Source organism: Telopea speciosissima, chromosome 5, assembly GCF_018873765.1.
Source record: "Telopea speciosissima isolate NSW1024214 ecotype Mountain lineage chromosome 5, Tspe_v1, whole genome shotgun sequence".
Taxonomy (NCBI): domain Eukaryota; kingdom Viridiplantae; phylum Streptophyta; class Magnoliopsida; order Proteales; family Proteaceae; genus Telopea; species Telopea speciosissima.
Window position 1 is genome coordinate 11,897,031 of NC_057920.1, and position 20,485 is coordinate 11,917,515.

At 39.7% G+C, this 20,485-nt stretch overlaps 1 protein-coding gene across 2 annotated transcripts in view; it reads left to right on the forward strand.

The window, feature by feature from the left end:
• LOC122661347 (mitogen-activated protein kinase kinase kinase 5-like) overlaps positions 1 to 20,485 on the forward strand; it is a 32,411-nt gene that overhangs the window by 5,876 nt on the left and 6,050 nt on the right. Inside the window, exons 2-8 of one of the 2 annotated variants that reach the window (XM_043856710.1) lie at positions 4,044 to 4,688; positions 4,770 to 4,857; positions 9,991 to 10,053; positions 10,169 to 10,332; positions 10,685 to 10,760; positions 12,482 to 12,541; positions 12,622 to 12,747. In XM_043856710.1, coding sequence (XP_043712645.1) covers positions 4,044 to 4,688; positions 4,770 to 4,857; positions 9,991 to 10,053; positions 10,169 to 10,332; positions 10,685 to 10,760; positions 12,482 to 12,541; positions 12,622 to 12,747 — 1,222 coding nt within the window. The remainder of the gene's footprint in view (positions 1 to 4,043; positions 4,689 to 4,769; positions 4,858 to 9,990; positions 10,054 to 10,168; positions 10,333 to 10,684; positions 10,761 to 12,481; positions 12,542 to 12,621; positions 12,748 to 20,485) is intronic. The other variant, XM_043856712.1, reaches the window with a different exon arrangement.

Below are 20,485 nucleotides of genomic sequence, written 5' to 3' on the forward strand. Positions count from 1 at the left end.
CTTCCATGTTCTTTCACCTTTTATTTTTTTGGGGGGAGGAGGAAAGATTCTTTGTGCTTCATTAAATATATTTTTGATTCATCCAAAAAAAAAAAAAGTGGCCCAATACAAAGAAAACTCATGGAATCAAAGGCCCAATTCATACATAACCCAACCCAAGGCATATTTCCCTAAAATGAGCCCTCTAGGTGACTTATCTACATCAACTTCACTTCAATTTCTAACAATTAATTCTATCCATTTATTCAAACAATCGTATGGACTGTTTAAGCCTTACAAACAAACATGAGTCAATCTCCTTCCATCGACCAGCCTATATGAAGGAGTTCAAACTTCTAAGTTGATTTAAACTCTTGAAATAAAGACCAAACAGAATAGATAATCTCTTCCCTTGCGCAGATTAATAGAAGAGTCCTAAAACAACTTAATAATAAAGTAATAAAAGACTTAAACTGAAAAGAAAACTTTTCCATATGCACATGCTTTGGAAAGAGTCCGAAGTTAGCTCAAAATTAACATTATCTCCTTCAAACTGGGTCCCACAAATTTATTAACAGCTATCTAATAAGATAACATCCTAACTAATAGCTAATGGGCTCCACTACTAATGATAACTACCTAATTATAATGCAAAAGTCGACCTCGAATCAGGGATACCAGCGGGAGATCGATTGCAGCTAGGATCAACACAACAAGGATGAACAAATTGAATAACTGAAACTTTTATTGTTTTTTTTCTTTTTTCTTTTTACATTTGAAAGAAGAACATAGAAAAGGATAAGAAGAAAAAGAAGAGGATATAGAGAAGATAGAAGAAGAAGGGGGTAGGGGAAGAATAATTATCACCTCCAATTCGCGGGCTCCTCCAATTCCTCCAATTCCTCTAATAGGGGGAGTGGACCCCACCTTGGGCAGTGTTTTCGGGCAGGGGCTAGGGTGGTCATTTTCGCCCCGATGTGAGGAATTGGAGGAATTGGAGGGGGCAGCGAATTGGAGGGGATAACGATTGGGGAATGGCTCTCTCAGCCTGGGTCTCTTACCCACAGCTATCCCAACTGTTGAAACATGGAATTTCTCCCATAACTGATGGCAAGCTTGGCTACAAATTCTATTCTCCAAATCTCTGTTCCTTCCATACAATAGGGGACCTATTAATAGCTTAGGCAAGCTTACAATAAAAATAGAAACTAATTGAAAATAAAAAGTAGAGAAATGGAAACTACGTAAAATTGGAAACTACTAAGGCTTTATAGTTCAGCCAACATGCAACGAATAAAATTAGAAACTAGTAAATATAGTAGAAAGAAACAAAATTATAAACTACTAGATACCTAGACTTAATAACTAAGAAACTATTACAAAAATAGAATAAGTTAATAGCAGCTTCTAATAGAATATCCACCGACATCCAGCAGCTAATCTTCACACTAGCTGTCCATGTCAGCCCCCAAATCACTGTTCATGTGAACAGTAACTTGGGTGCTATTCATGTGAATAGTAACTTTTTTTAATTTTAAATTTTTGTCTTGGTCTCTTATCTTTTTCATGCTTCTCTCTGGGCTGGGGTTGCCTTAGGTGATGCTCCATCGAACCAACAAAAACTTGCCACATCATCAGACCAGGCTGCCTCTCACAGCAGTCGAATCCCACAACCTTGCTCGCTGGTTTTGGGGCTTGTTCGTGTGAGTACATATAGACTTGTGATCTACATCAAATTAAAATACAAGTTTCGTGTGCCTCAACTCCCCCACTTTTGGGCCTTTAATTCAGCCCATAACAAATAAAAACATTTAAAACAAAAACTCATAGCCAAGTACTGTCAACACGGGACCTAATGTTGCACCAGAATTGCATTACTTAGATTGGTTTTACTGAAAATAACCATCTTAAAGAGTTTAGTGGCCAGCCAAGAGTGTGATTTTAGTTGGCACCATGTTTAACATTGTTAATGCAGCACTAGAAACCCTAATTCCCGAATTAGAATTAGGCCTAACTAGGCTGCTGAACAGGCCTAGGGTATAATAGAAATCAGAGAGCACAAAGGACTAATTTAATAGATTATTAGGAGTCAGTGTATGTGATAAACAAGCTAAAAATCAATAAGGTGATTTTGAAATCAGAAGATTTTGTCAATATTTAAATCTTAACAGAATATGAAATGCTCAAACAGAAAATAAAGATAAGATATCAGACCTTACCATCTAGAGAGAGTCTCACACGAACTCTTCACAAAAAGCTAACTCAACAAAGGACTCTTAAGACTATTTCTGAATTCAAATCTGAAAATAGAAACTTCCCAATAACTAAAACTGACTTATGACAGACCAAAATTACAAAACTGCCCATGTTAATAAAGTAAAAGACCTCACTAAACTAACTACCACTTTGGACCCCTATATGTGCCTAGTATTGATCCCATCAGCCTGGACTTTGAGCTGGACTTCCTTGGCTTCAGGTTCCACAATCTATAATAATTATCCAGCTGATCTGAGGCCACTGCATCAATCGTTGTATTATGTTTCGGGCCTTTTTCTTGGGGGGGCTGCATTTGAGATTTATTCTGTTAAGTTGACTATATTATTGTTTTCTTTTTTCCCATTGTAGATGCCTTTTGTCTTGGTCCTTGTGTTTGTAGTTGTACTTCTTTGAGCTCTTGTTGTTTAAAGGAGAAAAAGATTGTTCTCTGTAGTTAACACCATGGAAATTGAAGAACTATCTTTTTCCCCTGGTTGATGATCTTGGAAACATTTTCTATGAAGAACATATTGTAGACACCTAATTTTTGTCACCCCTCCCGGCGATGATTTTGTTTGTCGCTTTCTATGATAATGATAAGGTCCTGAACTCTTGATTGAGTCCATTCTATGATCCATCTTCACATTTATGAGGCTATAAAAGAGCTGAATAGATGTGTCGAGAGGCATCAAAACCTACACTTTCTATGGACTTGAAAGAGTTCTAGTTGTGTGTGGTGAGACGCTATATACACCAACCCAATAATTATTTGACAATGACAAACTTTCCACCTCTACTCCTGACTTGAACGCCTTTCCTTTTCTATGAAATTGTCTCTATTCCACGATAGAACAGAAGCTTTCTTCTGATATGCAAAGAGAGAGTTTTTTGTGTGCAAAGTTGACGTCAAAGCTCTGTCTTGATGCGACTCTTACCCATTAGTACACCTTCATCACTTTACTTGGCGAGGGAAAATTACTGATATTTGAAAGTTGACCATATGAATTGAGCAAGGGGAACATAGGGGGTAAAGTTCTGCCACTGGTAGATTGTTAATCCGTTTGTGGTTACTCTTCCCTTTGTAATCATATTTGACATTATTTTTTGTTTTTTTTTTTTTGGGGGGGGGGGGGGGAGGGAGGGAGAACCACCATATGTTTTCATATTTACACACAGAATAGCCACAGCTGAGATGGATGACTGGCCAAACTTGAAAAGATATGATCATGAATGAATGTAATCTAGGATCTTTCACCAAAGATGGAAAATTGAATGGAAATGGTTTCACTAAACTGGTGATATGGTAGAACAGGCTGTGGGTTTGGGCTATAGAGAATTTTAGGATACCAAAGAAATAATAATTGAGTTCTAGAGAGTAAAGGTCATATCATATGTATGAGGACGTAAGGAAGATTTGATGGGTATGTGTTAGTGGGGATTGTGACAGGAATGAGGAAATCGGCTAAAGTTGATTGGAAAGGTGTTAATAGCATTTAAATTGAGAAATTAGGGTGATTTTGAGGAAATGGATCAAGGAGTATAATCATTGTTGCTGTGGTTGTGGGTGATATAAATTCAGCAGCTTAAATTGACTAACAGAATTCTAGGAAGTCAGGGCCTTGAAAACATTAGAACCTTAAAAATAGAATGAGGGGTACCAAATTATCATCATTCCTTTACAACACCCAATTGACATGTCACAGGGATGTAGTTATATATGATTTGCTAGTTGTGTAAGTTGTTATTCTTCGTTTTTTTCCCTTCAAAATGAGTTGACTAATACGTTTATGTACATTTTCTTATTGCAGTAGGTCTGCATACCAAATAATCCACAGAAGCGCTGAGCATGTTGATGCACTTTCAGCCAGATCTCCAACTGATCGTGGTAGGACTGTGCTTCATGATTCAAATGGTATTGACAATGTTCGAAGCAATTATATGCTGAATGTTCCTATTAACAGTGCTCCAACCAGTGGGTTCAATAGTCCTGCACATAGCCCTCGAAGATATGGTTCTGGCGATTTTTTTCCTTCTCCCTTAATGGGTTCTCCAGGTTTTCAGGTTTGGTCTGCCCCAGAGATCCCACCCTTAGATATGCTTGGGGGGTTGTCTCCGCGAGCATCACCAGAGAAATTTATATCTAGTCCTGATTGCTCTCCACTTTATAGTCCAACAATAATGAGTCCTGGCATAAAGCCTAGAAGTTCAAGTGGAGCTGCATCTCCATTGCATCATAAGCAATCTGCAGAGAGTTCTTCTGCATGGCATGAAAGCAATGGTCATGTCACAGTCCACCCATTGCCTCTTCCTCCAGGTGCCATAACAACTTCGCAGCCAGCATTTGTTCATCAAACTACACCTAAACCAGAGACATCATCAATGACAAGTCAGTGGCAAAAGGGAAAGCTTATTGGACGTGGTACATTTGGAAGTGTTTATGTTGCCACCAACCTGTAAGCTGGTAGTCCATTTGTTGTTATGTTTGGTTTTTCTTTCCCCTGCTTTTAACACTAATGCATTCCGTTCCAAAACAGAGAAACTGGAGCTCTTTGTGCTATGAAGGAAGTTAATCTCATCCCAGATGATCCTAAATCTGTAGAATGCATGAAGCAACTGGAGCAGGTTAATTCTCCACAATCCTCTACATTCTATAGGGGGATTTTATATTGATTTTTTGTATTATAGCCTAATAAGGTTTATAACAAAAAAAGTAGAGCTAACATCATGATATGAATGTTTTTGAAGTCTGTGGAGGACTTTGTAATGCGGAGCTGGGTCTTGAACCTTTCTTTATTTTTTGATAACTACCACTATCCATTATATGTTTAGGAGCTTCATAACAAGTATGCTAGGCTTTTTCTCACTGCCATTCTAGTCAATTTGAGAGTGGGATTGATCATTGTTTCCTTTATTGGTCATGCTTTTGGAGGAGCAAAATTATTATTCATTAGTAATGCAAGCCCTAGTATTGTTACTGCTTTGTTCCATTGTAGATGTTGCAAAAATCTTAATGTGTTTGCCTCCTCTGTTCTGTCTTTAGTATTTCCAACACAAATACACTTTAGATTGTTGGTGACTAAATGCTGCTAACAGAGTTCTCATCCTTCTTTCATAGACTGGTGATTTTAAATACTATTGTTTGTTATTGTTGGACATTTCCCAAAAGCGAACTGTTCTCCTGATTCTTTTAGTTTTGAATTCTATTATTTTTCCTCAGTAATATAAACAAGGCTGAGAAAAGTAGCTCTCTTTTGGCCATCTGGCATTGGACTTATGCATGTAATTTAAAGTATAGGTAGACAGGAAATTGGTAAACATGCTGGGTCTTGTAAACAACCTTTAAGGCTTTAAAAATTTTGATTTGCAGGGCACATAAACTCCTTTGGTAGAGGACTCATGTAGAAAACTTCTCACTTTTTGGGGGTTGGGGCCTTGGGGGTTAATAGTTATGTATTTTAATCAAGCTGACAATGGTGAGTTGGTCCAGTATTTGGGGAATGGGGAGGAGGGGCATTTAGAGTAATGTTATGGTTGGTCTTCCCCCCCCCCCCCCCCCAGCCCATGCCCAATGCAGGCTTATTGGGATAGTAACTTGAGGACCTCTTGTTTACTGATATGAAGTACTTCTGTAGTATACTTTGGTTTCTGGTACATCATAATGTTGTGGATTCCTTATTCATCCATTGTTTGCACCTTTTCCTGCACTGTTTTAGTTACTATCATCAGGCTATGTGGGAGACTTTTCAGTTCCTTGGTTGATAATTGACCACTTATTTTTTTTATGAAAGCATCACACTTGATATATAATCAGCCTTTTGCTTTTCCTTGCACCGAAAGATTCCTCTGTGAATTAATATGTTATTCAAGCTTACTTTGTAAATTTTATATGGGCAAGAGATCTCTACTTGGTCGCATGGTCTCTACACAAGGGTCTGGGCCAATGGGGGAGCATTCCTGGGTATCTACCCAGGAGGCAGAGGCATCATTTCACAGTGCGTGTAGGAAACACCACCAAATAGAGATAATTTTCCCATTTTATATAATGCTTTATTTTTTCAATTGATCTTCTTTCATGAGCAAGATGTCATATGAAGTACATCTGTTTTAATTGGCTGTTTGAAATGGTCTCAATGTCTGTATGGTTGAAAAGTTTACTGTAGATTGGAATTTTGGCTTTTGACATAATAAAATCTAGTTATTCCACTGATAGAAATTTTATAATCTTAATAGCAGTAGTGATGGACTATCAATGATTTTATGTCTTTGCTGATAGACGCTATAGAAAATAGGAACAGTATACAGTGATACAAAGTTCAATATTCAGGAGAAAATTAGGGTTGAGATAGAGATCCAAATGGGAGAAACTAAAGAAAGAGGACCAGGGTTGTGACAATTTTATGAATATTTTGAAACAAAGGCTTAGAAGGAAAATTATAGGGTGAAAGGGAGAAATGGGTTTCACTTGGCACCCCAAGTGGTGTGACTGAGCTATATAACTGGAAATCCTTAAAAAATAATAATAAAATAGAATGAAAACCATCGAAAAACACAGTGTCCAGTTAGTAAAACATGAGTCTGCAATCTGTTGGAGTAAATCTTCTAAAATTTTGATCAAACAGTTTGGCACCAATTTACTGAATCATTTATTGAAATCATGAAACAGAATAAGATTGTTATTCTTTATTTGCTTCCATTTTATAAACCTTCGGTTGCCCTTATCCTATGTCTAATCCTTGCCTTAGTTTCTTCTTTCCTTCCTACTCTGATGTATCCTCTCCCCCCCTCCTCCTCGTTTGCTCTTTATTTTTCACCCATGGCCTAGGCCTTTCTTAGCTCCTCTTCATTGTAGTTTAGCCCTAAAACTTTAAAGCTTAATTTTTTCTACATCATTCTGCAAACGAAGTTCCCCGGGGTCATGGAGATTTTCAGATCTTATTAGATGTGTGGAATATTGAACATCATGTTTAATATCTTGTTCCAGAAAGCTGAGGTCTTGTGATGATTTGGCAAATGATCTAACCTGACAAACTGGTCAGGCCTAGAAGTTTTTTGTGGGTTCCCTATTGTCTTGCAGACCCCCCCGTGAATGGGGCAAATGTTTGTGAATTGTACTCCCCTTTCTGTTCTGTAATAAATTCGTGCTATTTATAAAAGAAAATATTCTGGAAAATATGGAACTAGAGAAAGACAAGGTCATTTACAACCCAAGTCCTGTTCTGCTATCCCACACCATCTCACAAATATTCATGTCTTTATTCACTACTTCAAGCCTGGTCATCTTTGGTCTCCCCTTTCCTTTTACCACTTTAATTTACACCATATCACAGCGGTATATCCAACAGTCTTTGTTGCATGTGCGGTGTGCCTGAACCATCTCAAACAATTCTCTCTTCTTGCTGGCTATTGGGGTGGAAATGTTTATTTCTTTAATACCGATATCCTTGTGTTAGAACTGCCCTAAATATTTCAATTAGATGGTATATGTTGAAGTATATCGAGCTAGGGTGTGTCGAGCTCATAGGAAGTTAAGGTAATCTCGATCAGAATATTCCAATATTCTGATTGAGATTCCCTCCTATGTGTCTCTTCTATTTGTGATTTATGATTAGGAATTTAGGATTACCTAGAAATACTTGGACTTTGGTTTCATTACCTCATGGGAAGGATCTTGTTTAGTGTCGGTGGGTTTATACTATCAAATACAATCTGGATGGTTCTGTTGAGTGGCTTAAGGCCCGATTGGTTGCTAAAGGCTATACTCAAACTTATGGTGTTGAATATTTTGAGACTTTCTCGCCTGTTGCCGCCTGAATTCAGTGTGTATTCTTATTTCTATGGCTTTCAACTTCGATTGGCCCCTATATTAGATGGATATCAAAAATATTTTTCTCTATGGTGATCTTCAAGAGGAGGTTTATATGGAGCAACGTCCAGGATATGTTGCTCAGGGGGAGAATTCTACCAAAGTATGCAAGCTTCGTAAGGCAATTTATGGGCTGATACAATCTCCAAGTGCATGGTTTGATAAGTTCAGCTCCATTGTTACTCAGTTTAGGTTCTCACAGTGTTATTTTCACCAATCCATTTTTGTTCACCGCCAGAGTTCAAAGGTGGTGGTGATGGCAGTTTATGTGGATGGTATTATTATATCTGGTAGTGATGATTCTAGTATTGCTCTAGTTAAATCATATCTTTATCAACATTTTCAGATGAAAGACTTGGGTGTTGTACTTCCTTGGTATTGAAGTTTTGCGAAGCAAGAAAGATGTTAGCTTATCTCAAAGGAAATATGTCATTGACCTTCTATCTGACACTGGAATGCTTGCTTCCAAACCAACAAATACTCCCATGGATCCACATCAAAAGCTTGGTTCCAGTGAGAGTGAGGATTTTACAGATGTACATCAGTATAGGAGAATAGTTGGGAAACTCATTTACCTTACCGTTACTTACCCGGATATATCCTTTGTTGTTGACTTGTTGCTGTTATTAGTCAGTTTATGCAACATCCAAAGAAAATTCATTGGGATGCTGCTTGCCGCGTTTTACGATATCTAAAAGGTGCTCCTGGCAAGGGTCTTATTTATCGACCTAATTGAAATGCTAATCTGGTTGGGTTTTCTGATGCTGATGATGATAGGCGTTCTACTATTGGTTATTGTACCTTTGTCGGTAGTAATATAGTCACTTGGAAAACCAAGAAACAAACTATTGTCGCTAGATCCAATGCTGAGGCTGAGTATTGGGCAATGGCACATATTACAACTGAATTAATGTGGGTAAAATCATTGCTTCAAGAGTTGGGGTTTCCTATCTCTCAACCTATGAAGATGTTTTGTGACAATCAAGCCGCTATATATATTGCAAGTAATCCAGTGTTTTATAAGAGGACAAAGCACATTAAGGTTGATTGTCACTTTTTTTGGAATGCAGTTATGAAGAAGTTGATTTCTACTCCGTTTGTTTCAACTACTAATCAACTTGTTGATATGTTTATCAAGCCGCTGTTTGGACATGCCTCTTGTAGGGGTTGTTCCAAGCTGGGTCTAGGTGATTTGTACGCTCTAGCTTGAAGGAGAGTGTTGAAGTATATCGAGTTAGGGTGTATCGAGCTCATAGGAAGTTAAGGTAATCTCAATCATAATATTCCAATATTCTGATCGAGATTCCCTCCTATGTGTCTCTTCTATTTGTGGGTTATAATTAGGATTACCTAGTCTCCTAGTCCTAGTTTCTATTTTCTATTTGGTTTCTATTTTTCCTATTGTAACTAGGACTCCTAATATGTTTAGGAATCCCCCATTTGGTTGGAGTCTAATTCATATAAATAAAGGCAGTATGAGGGAGACTGTTAAATTCAATCATCCTTAACAGCTCTCCTCTCTTCATCCTCTTCTCTTCTTCTCTCGGTTCTGGTTTTCTAGTTGTGCATTCTGTTACAGTATAGATTATACCTCTGGGTTGTTTTTTTGTTCTAAGAAGTCTTTTAAGATGGCTCCCTTTTATTGACATTTAACAATTGACTCTATGAGAATGTTGTCTTCTTTTGTGGCATAAACATGTCATATTTTGGAAAGCCTACCGGGATTATCCAATATGTTTCATTAACTATTTATTTATCTGGAGTAGAAACATGGAGAGACATGTCTGATTTCACACATAATAATCTTTCATACTTGTTGCTTATGCTCTCTAATTTCCTTCTAATAAAAAAATGAGTTCTGATTGTAACTTGTAACATCTTTGTTGCTGCAGGAAATTAAAGTTCTTAGCCAACTAAAGCATCGAAATATCGTGCAATATTATGGTAGTGAAATTGTAAGTATTCCTCATTTTCATCCTATTGTATCATGTATGAGTGTATTTGGGTGTGACTGCTTATGGTTTGTTTGCAAATTCAATTAATATAATGACCACTTACTCTTGTTTGCAGGTTGAGGATCAGTTCTATATATTTCTGGAGTATGTTCATCCTGGATCCATTAATAAATATGTTCGTGAACATTGCGGAGCTATTACAGAATCTATTGTGCGCAATTTCACCCGTCATATTCTCCAGGGGTTGGCTTACTTGCATAGCACAAAGACTATCCACAGGTAATGGGGCCTATCATTGAGTTGATGTTATGAAACTATGCTGCACTCTAAATTTATTTTAAACAAATAACATGATGCAATAGGAACACACATTAAACTTTTCATTTGACCAAGTGAGCTTGTATGCAGAAGATGTTTTACTTTTCCAATAAATGGAGAAAAATTATAAAATAGTGTATCTTTTGAAGAAATCCTTCTGTATGCTATTTCTTTGCAGAAAAATTTAGATTATTCAGAATAGGGTAGCAAAGGTTTTATGGTTGTTACATTGTTATGGTTCAGTTACTTTATGTTGTCCTCCATTTGGAGTTTGGACATCGATTGATATTCCAAATTGATGATCGTATCACAGGGACATTAAAGGGGCCAATTTGCTTGTTGATGCATTTGGTGTTGTCAAGCTTGCTGACTTCGGAATGGCAAAGCATGTGAGTTTTAAATTTCATAGACACGATGATTGATATATTTCATAATCATGATACTTTTTCTTTTTCTTGGTGTATGAAGTATTGTTTCTTTGCTGTTATTTTTTATGATCCACTCTATAAACGTTCATGGAATATAATGTTTTCCAGAAGCTGGCTCATGTCTTTTACCAATATGTGTTATATCCTGCTGAGATATAGAAAAGAATAGTCATGGAGGTTTGCAACGATATACCAGTGTGCATTGTATGTTACAAATACCATTCCCTGCCATCATAGCTTTTATACCTGTCAGCAATGAAGAAATGTGAATGGATGGCCATTTTTTGTTTCCTTCTTAAGATTTCTTTTCCACAAGTGATCTTAACTAGAGATATGTCAATGTAAGACTGGATCACGAAGGACCTAGCCCCAGGCAGGATCTTCTTGAACTAGGGTTCAGATGCGGAGAATTAAGTAAATAAGCAAACCCAGACTTAAATCAGCCTCAAACTTCAATCGAACCACCTAAGTTTAATGCTGGTTTGGTCTTCAAAAACTGGGCAGCAATTGATGAATGACTGAAGAGATTCAAGGCTTTAATGGTTCAGCAAAATTCCCTCAATAATTGCTTTTCCTGTGCTAACAGATATCACTTGATTTGTTATACTGTCATTTGTTATAGTCAAGAAGTGTAATGACCATTGACCAAAGGTTCCATTGATGCAAAACATTGAATAATAAATGTTGGTTGACAATTAAATTTGACTAATGTTCTCTTTTGTGCTTCTTTTTTCTTTTCTTTTTTTTTTTTTTTTGGGGGGGGGGGGGGGGATGGAGGTTGTAATGTGTTTTACAAATATATGTTGGCCAATGTTGTCAGAGCCTGGATGGAGGGCCTAATGGTTTGGTTTGACCCTAGACGCGGATCTGCTAAAAAACTAGATTGAACCATCAGCAGCTTGTTGCATTACATGAACCTGTCAGCCCACTCTGTTGAATATCACTGAGTGATCAGACTGGTAGGTTGGAGCCTAACAGTTTGGTTTGACTTTAAATGTAGATCTGCGTAAAACCTACCCTGATAAGCAATAGTTTGTTGACTCAGTCAAACTGATCTGACCAATTTGGACCTTTTTGGTCCACTGGCATGTTTAGCTTCTGGTTTATGTTTCATTGTGAGCAGTTATGTAAATCCAGGGGGGGGGGGGGGAGGACGTGATTGTGTTGGTCCTGTTACCCTGAGCAAACTCCTATGAATCTTGTCTTCAAGATGCATGAGTGTCCAAAGTTCTATACCCAGAATATATAGAGCCTCTGAAAGAGTCCATGGATTAGAATGTGTTGTCTATTCATTATTCGAAGAATGAAAGACACTACAAGAAAATGGTTTTGGCCTTTGGTCTATTCCATTATGACACCTTTGTATAAATGGTTGATCATTTCCTTTTTCAAATACTGTTAAGCTTGACACTGTTTGTTCTGTGGAAATTCAGCTTTTAATCTTGTAATCGCTGATTGGCATTGCTGCATTTACATCACAATGTATACTGAATGTTAAAATAAATAAATAATTTCCGAATATAATTATCGTTCAGAATATAATTAGATAGGAGTATCTTGAGTTATGATAAATAATTCCTACATAAAGATTTAGCACCCTCATTGTTATTTCTAAATTAGTTTCGTCTGAGTGGATGTTATCGACTTTAAGTTTTAAAATTTGGATTTGTGTCGGTGCTCAGCTTAGTGGACAAGCGGCTGATCTTTCTTTGAAGGGAAGTCCGTACTGGATGGCACCAGAGGTATTTCTTGTTGCAATTACTTACTAAAGGCTCAGATGGCCTATAGCTCCCATGATCTGACACCAAGTTCTTTCTGACAGGTCATGCTGGCTGTGATGCAGAAGGATCTTAACTGTGAACTTGCTCTTGCAGTTGACATCTGGAGTTTGGGCTGTACAATTATTGAGATGCTGACTGGGAAACCTCCTTGGAGTGAGTTTGAAGGGGTAAGCATTTTATGTTGTTTAGTGTTATGTTTTATCCATCATGCCTGAGACTCTTAACAAGTTGTCACCATTTGAAATTGTCATCTTGCAATGTAGAGTTAGGTGGACTTCTGAAAGAGTTAAGACATGTATCCAAAGATTTATGGTGTCAATTTCATGTTATTCATCATCTATCCTTGTTACTGTAGTATAATTCTGCACTCCCCTCTCTTGCATGATATTTGCCAAAGAAGAGCAACATCTTGCATCTGAGGTTTGGCTTCTCGTGCATGGTTTGCATTCTCCTATGAATTCTGAGAGATCTTCCCATGGGGAAAGGGGAATCACAGTATCTGGTCTATATATTCCTTCTCTGAGTTTCTTCTTTGTGCATAATTCAGAATTTAGTACACCATATGGGGATATGGCCTTATAATTCACAACTGAGCCTCATTTAGTTCTCTTCACTTGATTTTCACCTAATATTTCCTTTTCTATTTTCAACATGTATTCTAGTGCACGTGCTTTAGATTTTTTTTTTTCCTCCAGGACTACGTTAAAAAAAGGTTGTACCCAGTGCACAAGGTTCCTGCTACTGCAGGTTCTGGGGAAGGGCATCTGTATGTTGCCTTACCCCTGCTTTGCGGAGAGGCTGTTTCCTGATTTGAACCTGAGACCACCAGGTTGCAATGAGCTATCTGCTTGCTCCAGGACCACGTTCTGTAACCTAAAAATTAAACCTTTCTTGAGATAGATGTGAAGCTATCTTCTTGCTCTGACATTCCAAATTCAAGAGTTCTTTGGGCATAATTAAAGGTTCCAGGTCAGCGTGTTCTCCACAATCATAGTTTCATTTCTAGGACAACTTCAGATGTGGAATGATCTTCTCACCGTGTCTGCTACTACTATCATACTTATTTCTAAATTTCAGATTGGTTTCTGAAATTTCAGCTGAATTTTTGTTTTGGCCCCCTAACTGATATGGTATGCGTATCCCTAGATTTTTGGGATTTTCAGTAATTTTTGCAAACCTTCAATAATTTTACCACAAATATGAATTTTGGTTTTCCGGCCCAATTCCTTGATTAAGGCACTATGTGCCAGCCCATTTCTGTTACCCAAGCACAATATTCTCATATGTTTGGCCCATTGTAAAAATATGCTAATGTTATGCAAATAAGGAGGTTCAAACAAAGGGTGCACCCAGTGCACGAGGCTCCTGCCACTGTGGGGTCTGGGGAGGGTCATAATGTACTCAGCCTTACTCCCACTTCACGGAGAGGCTGTTTCCTGACTCGAACCTGCGACCAATAGGTCGCAATGGAGCAACCTTACTGTTGTGCTAAGGTCCATCCTCTGAATATATAATATACTTAAATATATAAAGATATGCTTATGCAGTTGTGATGCAGTATTCTCTTAGAAAAAAGAGAAAGAAGGCCTGTTTCTATGATGGCATGAGGAACAGATTCTGTTCTTGGCTTCATGTTTAGTTGAACCAGTGGTTCAGTTTCTGGTTCATGTACTTGTGGGGACCAGTTTGGGTGTTTCTTTATTGGTTGTAGGTATAGAAATTCCTGATTTTTCAGGAATCTAATCTTCAGTAGCTAGTGGGGTCCAGTTTAAAGAAGGAGTACTGCTTGCAATTCTAGAGTTCCTGAATTTCAGAACCTCATCACTACACAAGTCATATTCCAGTTTTAGTGTTGGTTTTGGGAATTGGGACTTGTGTCTATGAGACACCAGCCCATCTTTATTTATAATAATGAGATACAAGGTACAAAGACAATAGAGCCCCTAGGGCAACACGAAATAAACCCCAAGGACAATTCTACCCTTATACCCCATATTACAACTAGGGGTGTAAATGAATAGCCGAAATCCGTTTTCGTATCCATGTCTGTATTCGTTTAGCACTATCCGAATCCGTCCCAAAGCTAAACGGATGCGGATACGGATAGGTTATAGCTATCCAAAAAGCTATATTTACATGTAAACGGATAAAATATCCAATCCATATCCGTGTCCGTATCCGTTTAGCACTATCTGAATCCGTCAAGCTAATCGGATGCGGATGCGGATATAGCACTATCCGAGCCGAATCCGATCCATTTACATCCCTAATTACAACCCTCCCCCTCAAGTTGGTGCATGGTTATCACACATGCCCCAACTTGCACACAAGAGGAATAAACACTTTACTGTTTAAACCCTTAGAAAAAACATCAGCTAACTGGTCTCCAGACTTGACAAATGGAATACAAATCAGTCCCTGTTCCAGCTTCTCTTTAATGAAATGGCGGTCAATCTCCACATGCTTTGTGCGATCATGCTGGCCCGGATTGTGAGCAATATTGATAGTAGATTTGTTGTTGTAGTAAAGCATCATAGGTAAAGAGGTAGGAATAGCCCCAAGTCTTTCAACAGTCCCTAGAGCCACATTAATTCGCAATTGCCATAAGACATGGCGCGGAACTCAGCTTCAGCACTTGACCTGGCACGACAGTCTGTTTCTTGCTCCGCCAAGTAACTAGTTACCTCCAACAAAAGTGCAGTACCCAGATGTAGACCATCGATCATCAGGAGAGCTGGCCTAGTCAGAGTTGGTAAAGGCTTCCACCCGCAAGTGATCATGAGGAGAGAAAATAATTCCCTTTCCTGGGGCAGACTTTAAGTACTGTAATATACTAATATGCGGGTCATAGCTTCCCAATGTGATGTGTAAGGGTCATGTGTGTATTGGCTAACCATGCTGACAGTAAAGGTTATGTCTGACCGAGTATGGGAAAGATAGATCAACTTTCCAACCAATTGTTGATATTGCCCTTCAACCATCCCTCATCAAGTCCACCCACTCTTCCTTTTATGCTCTTCTTGAAACCCGCATTTTTTAGGAGAACGCTTCCCACATCATTGCTTCGATTGCCCCCTCTTGGTCCTTTATATCCAATTACGAAATTCCCCAAATGGCCGCATATGGATTCTCTCGGACCCTTCTCCTCTATCTCCTCCTCCCCTCAACTTCTTCACCGTCATCTCTCTCCCCCTAACTCCCCCAACTTTTATCTCTCTGTTGTGTATGGGTTTAATCGAGCTGTTGACCGGCTCCCTCTATGGTTCGTCTCTCCCTTCTCAAGTCTAGGGTTGACTCTCATCCTTGGGGTATGGGAGGTGACTTAAATGTAGTTAGATTCACCCATGAGAAAATTGGAGGTCGTCCTCTTAACCTCCATTCAATCAATTCCTTTAACGACTGTCTTGAAGACCTTGGTACCAACGACCTAAGATGGTCTGGCTCCCCCCCTAACTTGGCACATTAGAAGAGTTGGCTTCGATTGGATCACTTGCAAAATTGATCTCATTCTCAGTAATGGAGCCTGGCTCTCTTCTCTCCCCAACTCCCATGCCAATTTCCTTCTTCCCGGTACGTTTAACCACAACCATTGCCACCTTCTCATCCAGGCCTTCTCCTCTTTTGGCCCAAAGCCATTAAAATTTTTTGATATGTGGACCTCCCACTCCCAATTCCTTTCCACCGTCTGAGAGGCTTGGGACAAGCCGGTCCACTGTTTCTCCCTTCCCCTCCTCGCTTTTGCAATTCCAAAATAGCTCTCAAAACCTGGAACTCTTCCTCCTTAGGAAACATCACCTCCCAGGTGGCTTCTTTCCGCTCTAGTCTCTCCCTTGTCCAATCTTGGCTCCAATCCGACATGCTTAACCCTCTTTTGGCCGTAGAAGAAAAGAGGCTCTCTTCCTTTTCCTCTCAAGAAGAGAGTTTTCTTCGCCAAAAATCTCACATCAAATGGCTTGAGCTTGGAGATTCTAATATGGCTTACTTCCACCGATCTATGAAAGCCCGTAATAACTCCAACTCCATCCTTTTGCTTCTCAACCGAGATGCAACCCCCTCACTACCGCTCGTGACATCAAGGCAGAAGCCATCTCCTTCTTTTCCTCTCTCTTTAGCTCTTCCCCCTGCCCCCCTCTTCCCCCCCTCCCATATCCCTCTGAACCTTATCAACAAGTTTGTCCCCTCCTCCCTCTTTGACTCTCTCCAATCTATCCCCTCTGAGGACGAAATCCTCAAAGCGGTCCTTCCCCACAAATCCAATCGAGCACCTGGGCCTGATGGATTTAGTATGGGATTTTTCTCTGCTTGTTGGGACATCATCAATGATGATCTTCTTAAAGCTATCCGTAGCTTCTTTTTCAATCCCAGCCAACTCCCTAACATCAACCATACTTTTCTTTGCCTCATCCCAAGAAAGAGGGTGCCTCCTCTTTGTCGGACTTCTGACCTATCTCCTTCTGCAACATCCTCTACAAATTCATTACCAAAATTCTGGCTAATAGGCTCTAGCTGGTGGTCCCTTCCTTTGTTAGCCCCATCCAGTCGGCTTTCATCTTTGGCAGAAGCATAGAAGATAATATCCTCCTCTGCTCGAAAATTGTCAGGGTCTTTGATCGTAAATCCCACTCCTCTGCTGCCCTCATGAAAATTGACATCTACAAAGCTTTAACTCCCTACGATGGGATTTCATTTGTGTTGTCATGACCCAAATGTCCTTCCCCCTGTCTTTGTCCATTGGATCCACACTTGCATCTCCTCTCCTTTCTTCTCGAGCATCATTAATGGCTCCCCTGCTGGGTTCTTCGCTTCCAAAGTTGGAATCCGCCAAGGATGCCCTCTATCTCCTTTCCTCGTCTCCCTTCCCCTTGAGGTCCTTTTCAGGAGTATCCAGTAAAAAACTGATCAACTTCTCATCTCCCCCATCCCCAAGTGTAAGGCCCTCAAGCTTACCCATCTTGCCTTTGTTGACGATCTCAGGATCTTCTCCAAGGTCTCCCCTTCGTCTATTTCCTCCATCATGTCCTCCCTTCAGCTCTTCGAAAGACTCTCGGGTCTTTGCATCAACCTTTTGAAATCCCGTATCTTCCTCTCTAGTGTCTCTGAAGCTGATAAGGACACTCTCCTTCGCCTGACGGGATTCTCTGTTGGTTCCCTTCTGATCAAATACTTTGGCCTTCCCCTCATTCCAGCCATGTTGACTGGTCATGCGCCTTTCTTTGGAAAAGAAGAGAATCTTCCAAATTCCTCCACCCGATCAGTTGGGCAACCATCTGCCTTCCCAAACCGAAGGAGGTCTTGGCCTTCGTAGGATCCTCGATTGTAACATTGCGGGAATCCTCAAGCTAATTTGGAAAATTTCTTCTAAGCATGATTCCATCTGGGTCAATTGGGTCTACTACTCATATCTCCTAAAAAAAATACTCCATTTAGACTGCCCCTTCTCCTGCTAACCCTTCTTGGGTCTGGCGCAAAATCTTCCTTCTCTGCCCCTTAGCCGTCAAAGCTACCTCCTCTGTGATCGCTGATGGAACCTCCACCCCCCTCTAGCTTGATCCCTGGCACCCCTTAGGAGTCCTATACTCAGCTTTAGGTGCTCACTCGGTCTACTCCACCGACATTCCTAAACTTCCCCCACTCTCCACCATAATATCTCACGGCTCTTGGTCCCCCCCCCCCTCTCCTTTCCCCCGTGCCTTACCCATGTCTGGGCCTCGCTCCCCTCCCCCCTCCCCTTTACTCCCACTCGAACAAGGTCATTTGGATCCCTTCCTCTAATGGTCTCTTCAGTTCCAGCTCTACTTGGGACTTTGTCAGACATCATAGCCCCCACTGTCACCTAGCATAAACTCATTTGGTTCAAAGGCCATATCCCCCGCCATAGCTTCAATGTTTAGAGATCCCTTAATCTCTACCTCCCCACCCAATCATTTTTCCTTCACCGCCACATCCAAGTCTCCCCCTCTTGTACCTTATATTGGAATGGCATTGAGGACATCGATCACCTTTTCTTCACTTGCCCCTTTACCTTCACTATTTGAAAAAAAACCTTACTCTCCATTTGGCCCCGTAATAGGAGACCTCTACCCTTCGCTCAGGAATGGCTTTGCTTGGATATGTCTTTTTCAGGTAGTTCCATCTGCGACACTGCTGCCAAGTTGGTGTTTGGGGCCACAGGCCACTATTTCACACATTTGGATGGAGAGGAATCTTCGAGGATGGACATCCAACTCTCGTTCTATTGACAAGATTTGGACAACCATCTCATTTGACGTCACCTCCAGACTTCATATGCTCCCTCATTGTTCTATTATTGATTCCCCAAGGAACAGGCACATTGTTGTTTCCTGGGGTCTAGATGTTTCTTTTTTGCAGCCTTTGGCTCCTCTTAGGGCTTAAAGCTTTGTTTCCCCCCCCCCCCCCCGGGGTTTTGGTAATGAATTTTTTCATTCACCAAAAAGAAAGTGCTCCTTTTTTTCAAAGTGTTCACAATGGAAAGATCATTAAGCTACCGCAAGGTCTAGGATTGAGGTCCCATCGTCGTTCTTTCCCCAACTCCGAAACCTCCATGGACATTTTCATATCCTTTACGATCACACCCAACATGTCCATTCAAGTCACCTCCAATAATAATCAATTCATCCTAGCCAAAACCCTGCACTAAGTCATCCATGTGCTCCCAAAATTGACGCTTCTACTTTCATCCAATCCTACATGGGGTGTATAAGCGCAAAAAATATTGGCAACCTCTTTCTCCAAAACTAATTTGATCGAAATAATCTCGTCTCCCAGCCTTTTGACCTCTACTACATTTTTTAGATCCTTGTCCACAACTATACCCACTCCGCTTCTATTACTATGATCTCCCGAATACCAAAGTTTGAAGTCATCCAACATCTTAGCTTTGTTACCGTTCCATCTAGTCTCTTGTATACATGCGATACTTATCATTCGCCTCCTCATAATATCAACCAACTCTAGGCTCTTACTGATGTAGATTTATCACCAAATTGGGTTTCTTTTATTAGGAATAAGTCTAGGGTTGGGTTATATACATGTTGGGCCTTTGATCCCATGGATTTACCTGGCTCCTAGTAGGTCTCCTATTTATCTAGGACTACATTACTTACCCGTTAACATAGTACTCAAACTCGCGAAATTTCGATCGAGATATCGAATATTTCGAGTATCTCGACCTGTTCGAAACGAAACGCAAGTCCGATATGAAAAAATGCAATATTTCGGAAATTTCGGTGAAATTTCAGAAATTTCGATCATCTCGTTTTGGAAATCTCGGTAATTTCGGTCATCTCGTTTCAAAAATTTTGGAAATCTCGATCATTTTTGGCATTTTACACCCATAGAAAAATACCATATTTCGACGAAATTTCTGTATCTCGGAAATTTCCACGAAATTTCGGTATCTCGGAAATTTCGGTCAGACCGAAACACCGAAACGAAACGAGATTTAGTACCTTGCTCATTAAGGGTCCAATGTTCCGGGAAGCTAATCTAACCCTACTCTTCTGGGCTTAAATATTTCCTCTCACTTGCCTTTGTCTACAAGGTTTAAAATATTGGTATCAGGTATCGTATCGTCGGGTGATTTTAAGAGACGTATCATATCGTATCGTATCGTATCGTATCGGAGATGTGTATCGAACAATACAGATACGCATAGAAATGGTCAAGATACACATGGAAATACACTTTTGGAACAAAAAACAATATAAATAAGTAATATATAACAAGTGTCATGCACAAACACTAAAATGGAGAATAATGTATAACCAAACAAGTGCAATAAATTGAAATTGTTATAAAAGATGAGATTTCTTACGTGTTGTAATTGTCTATAGCCATGAAGAGTATTGGATGATGTTGTAGCACTCCTTGATTTGTTTTTGAGTC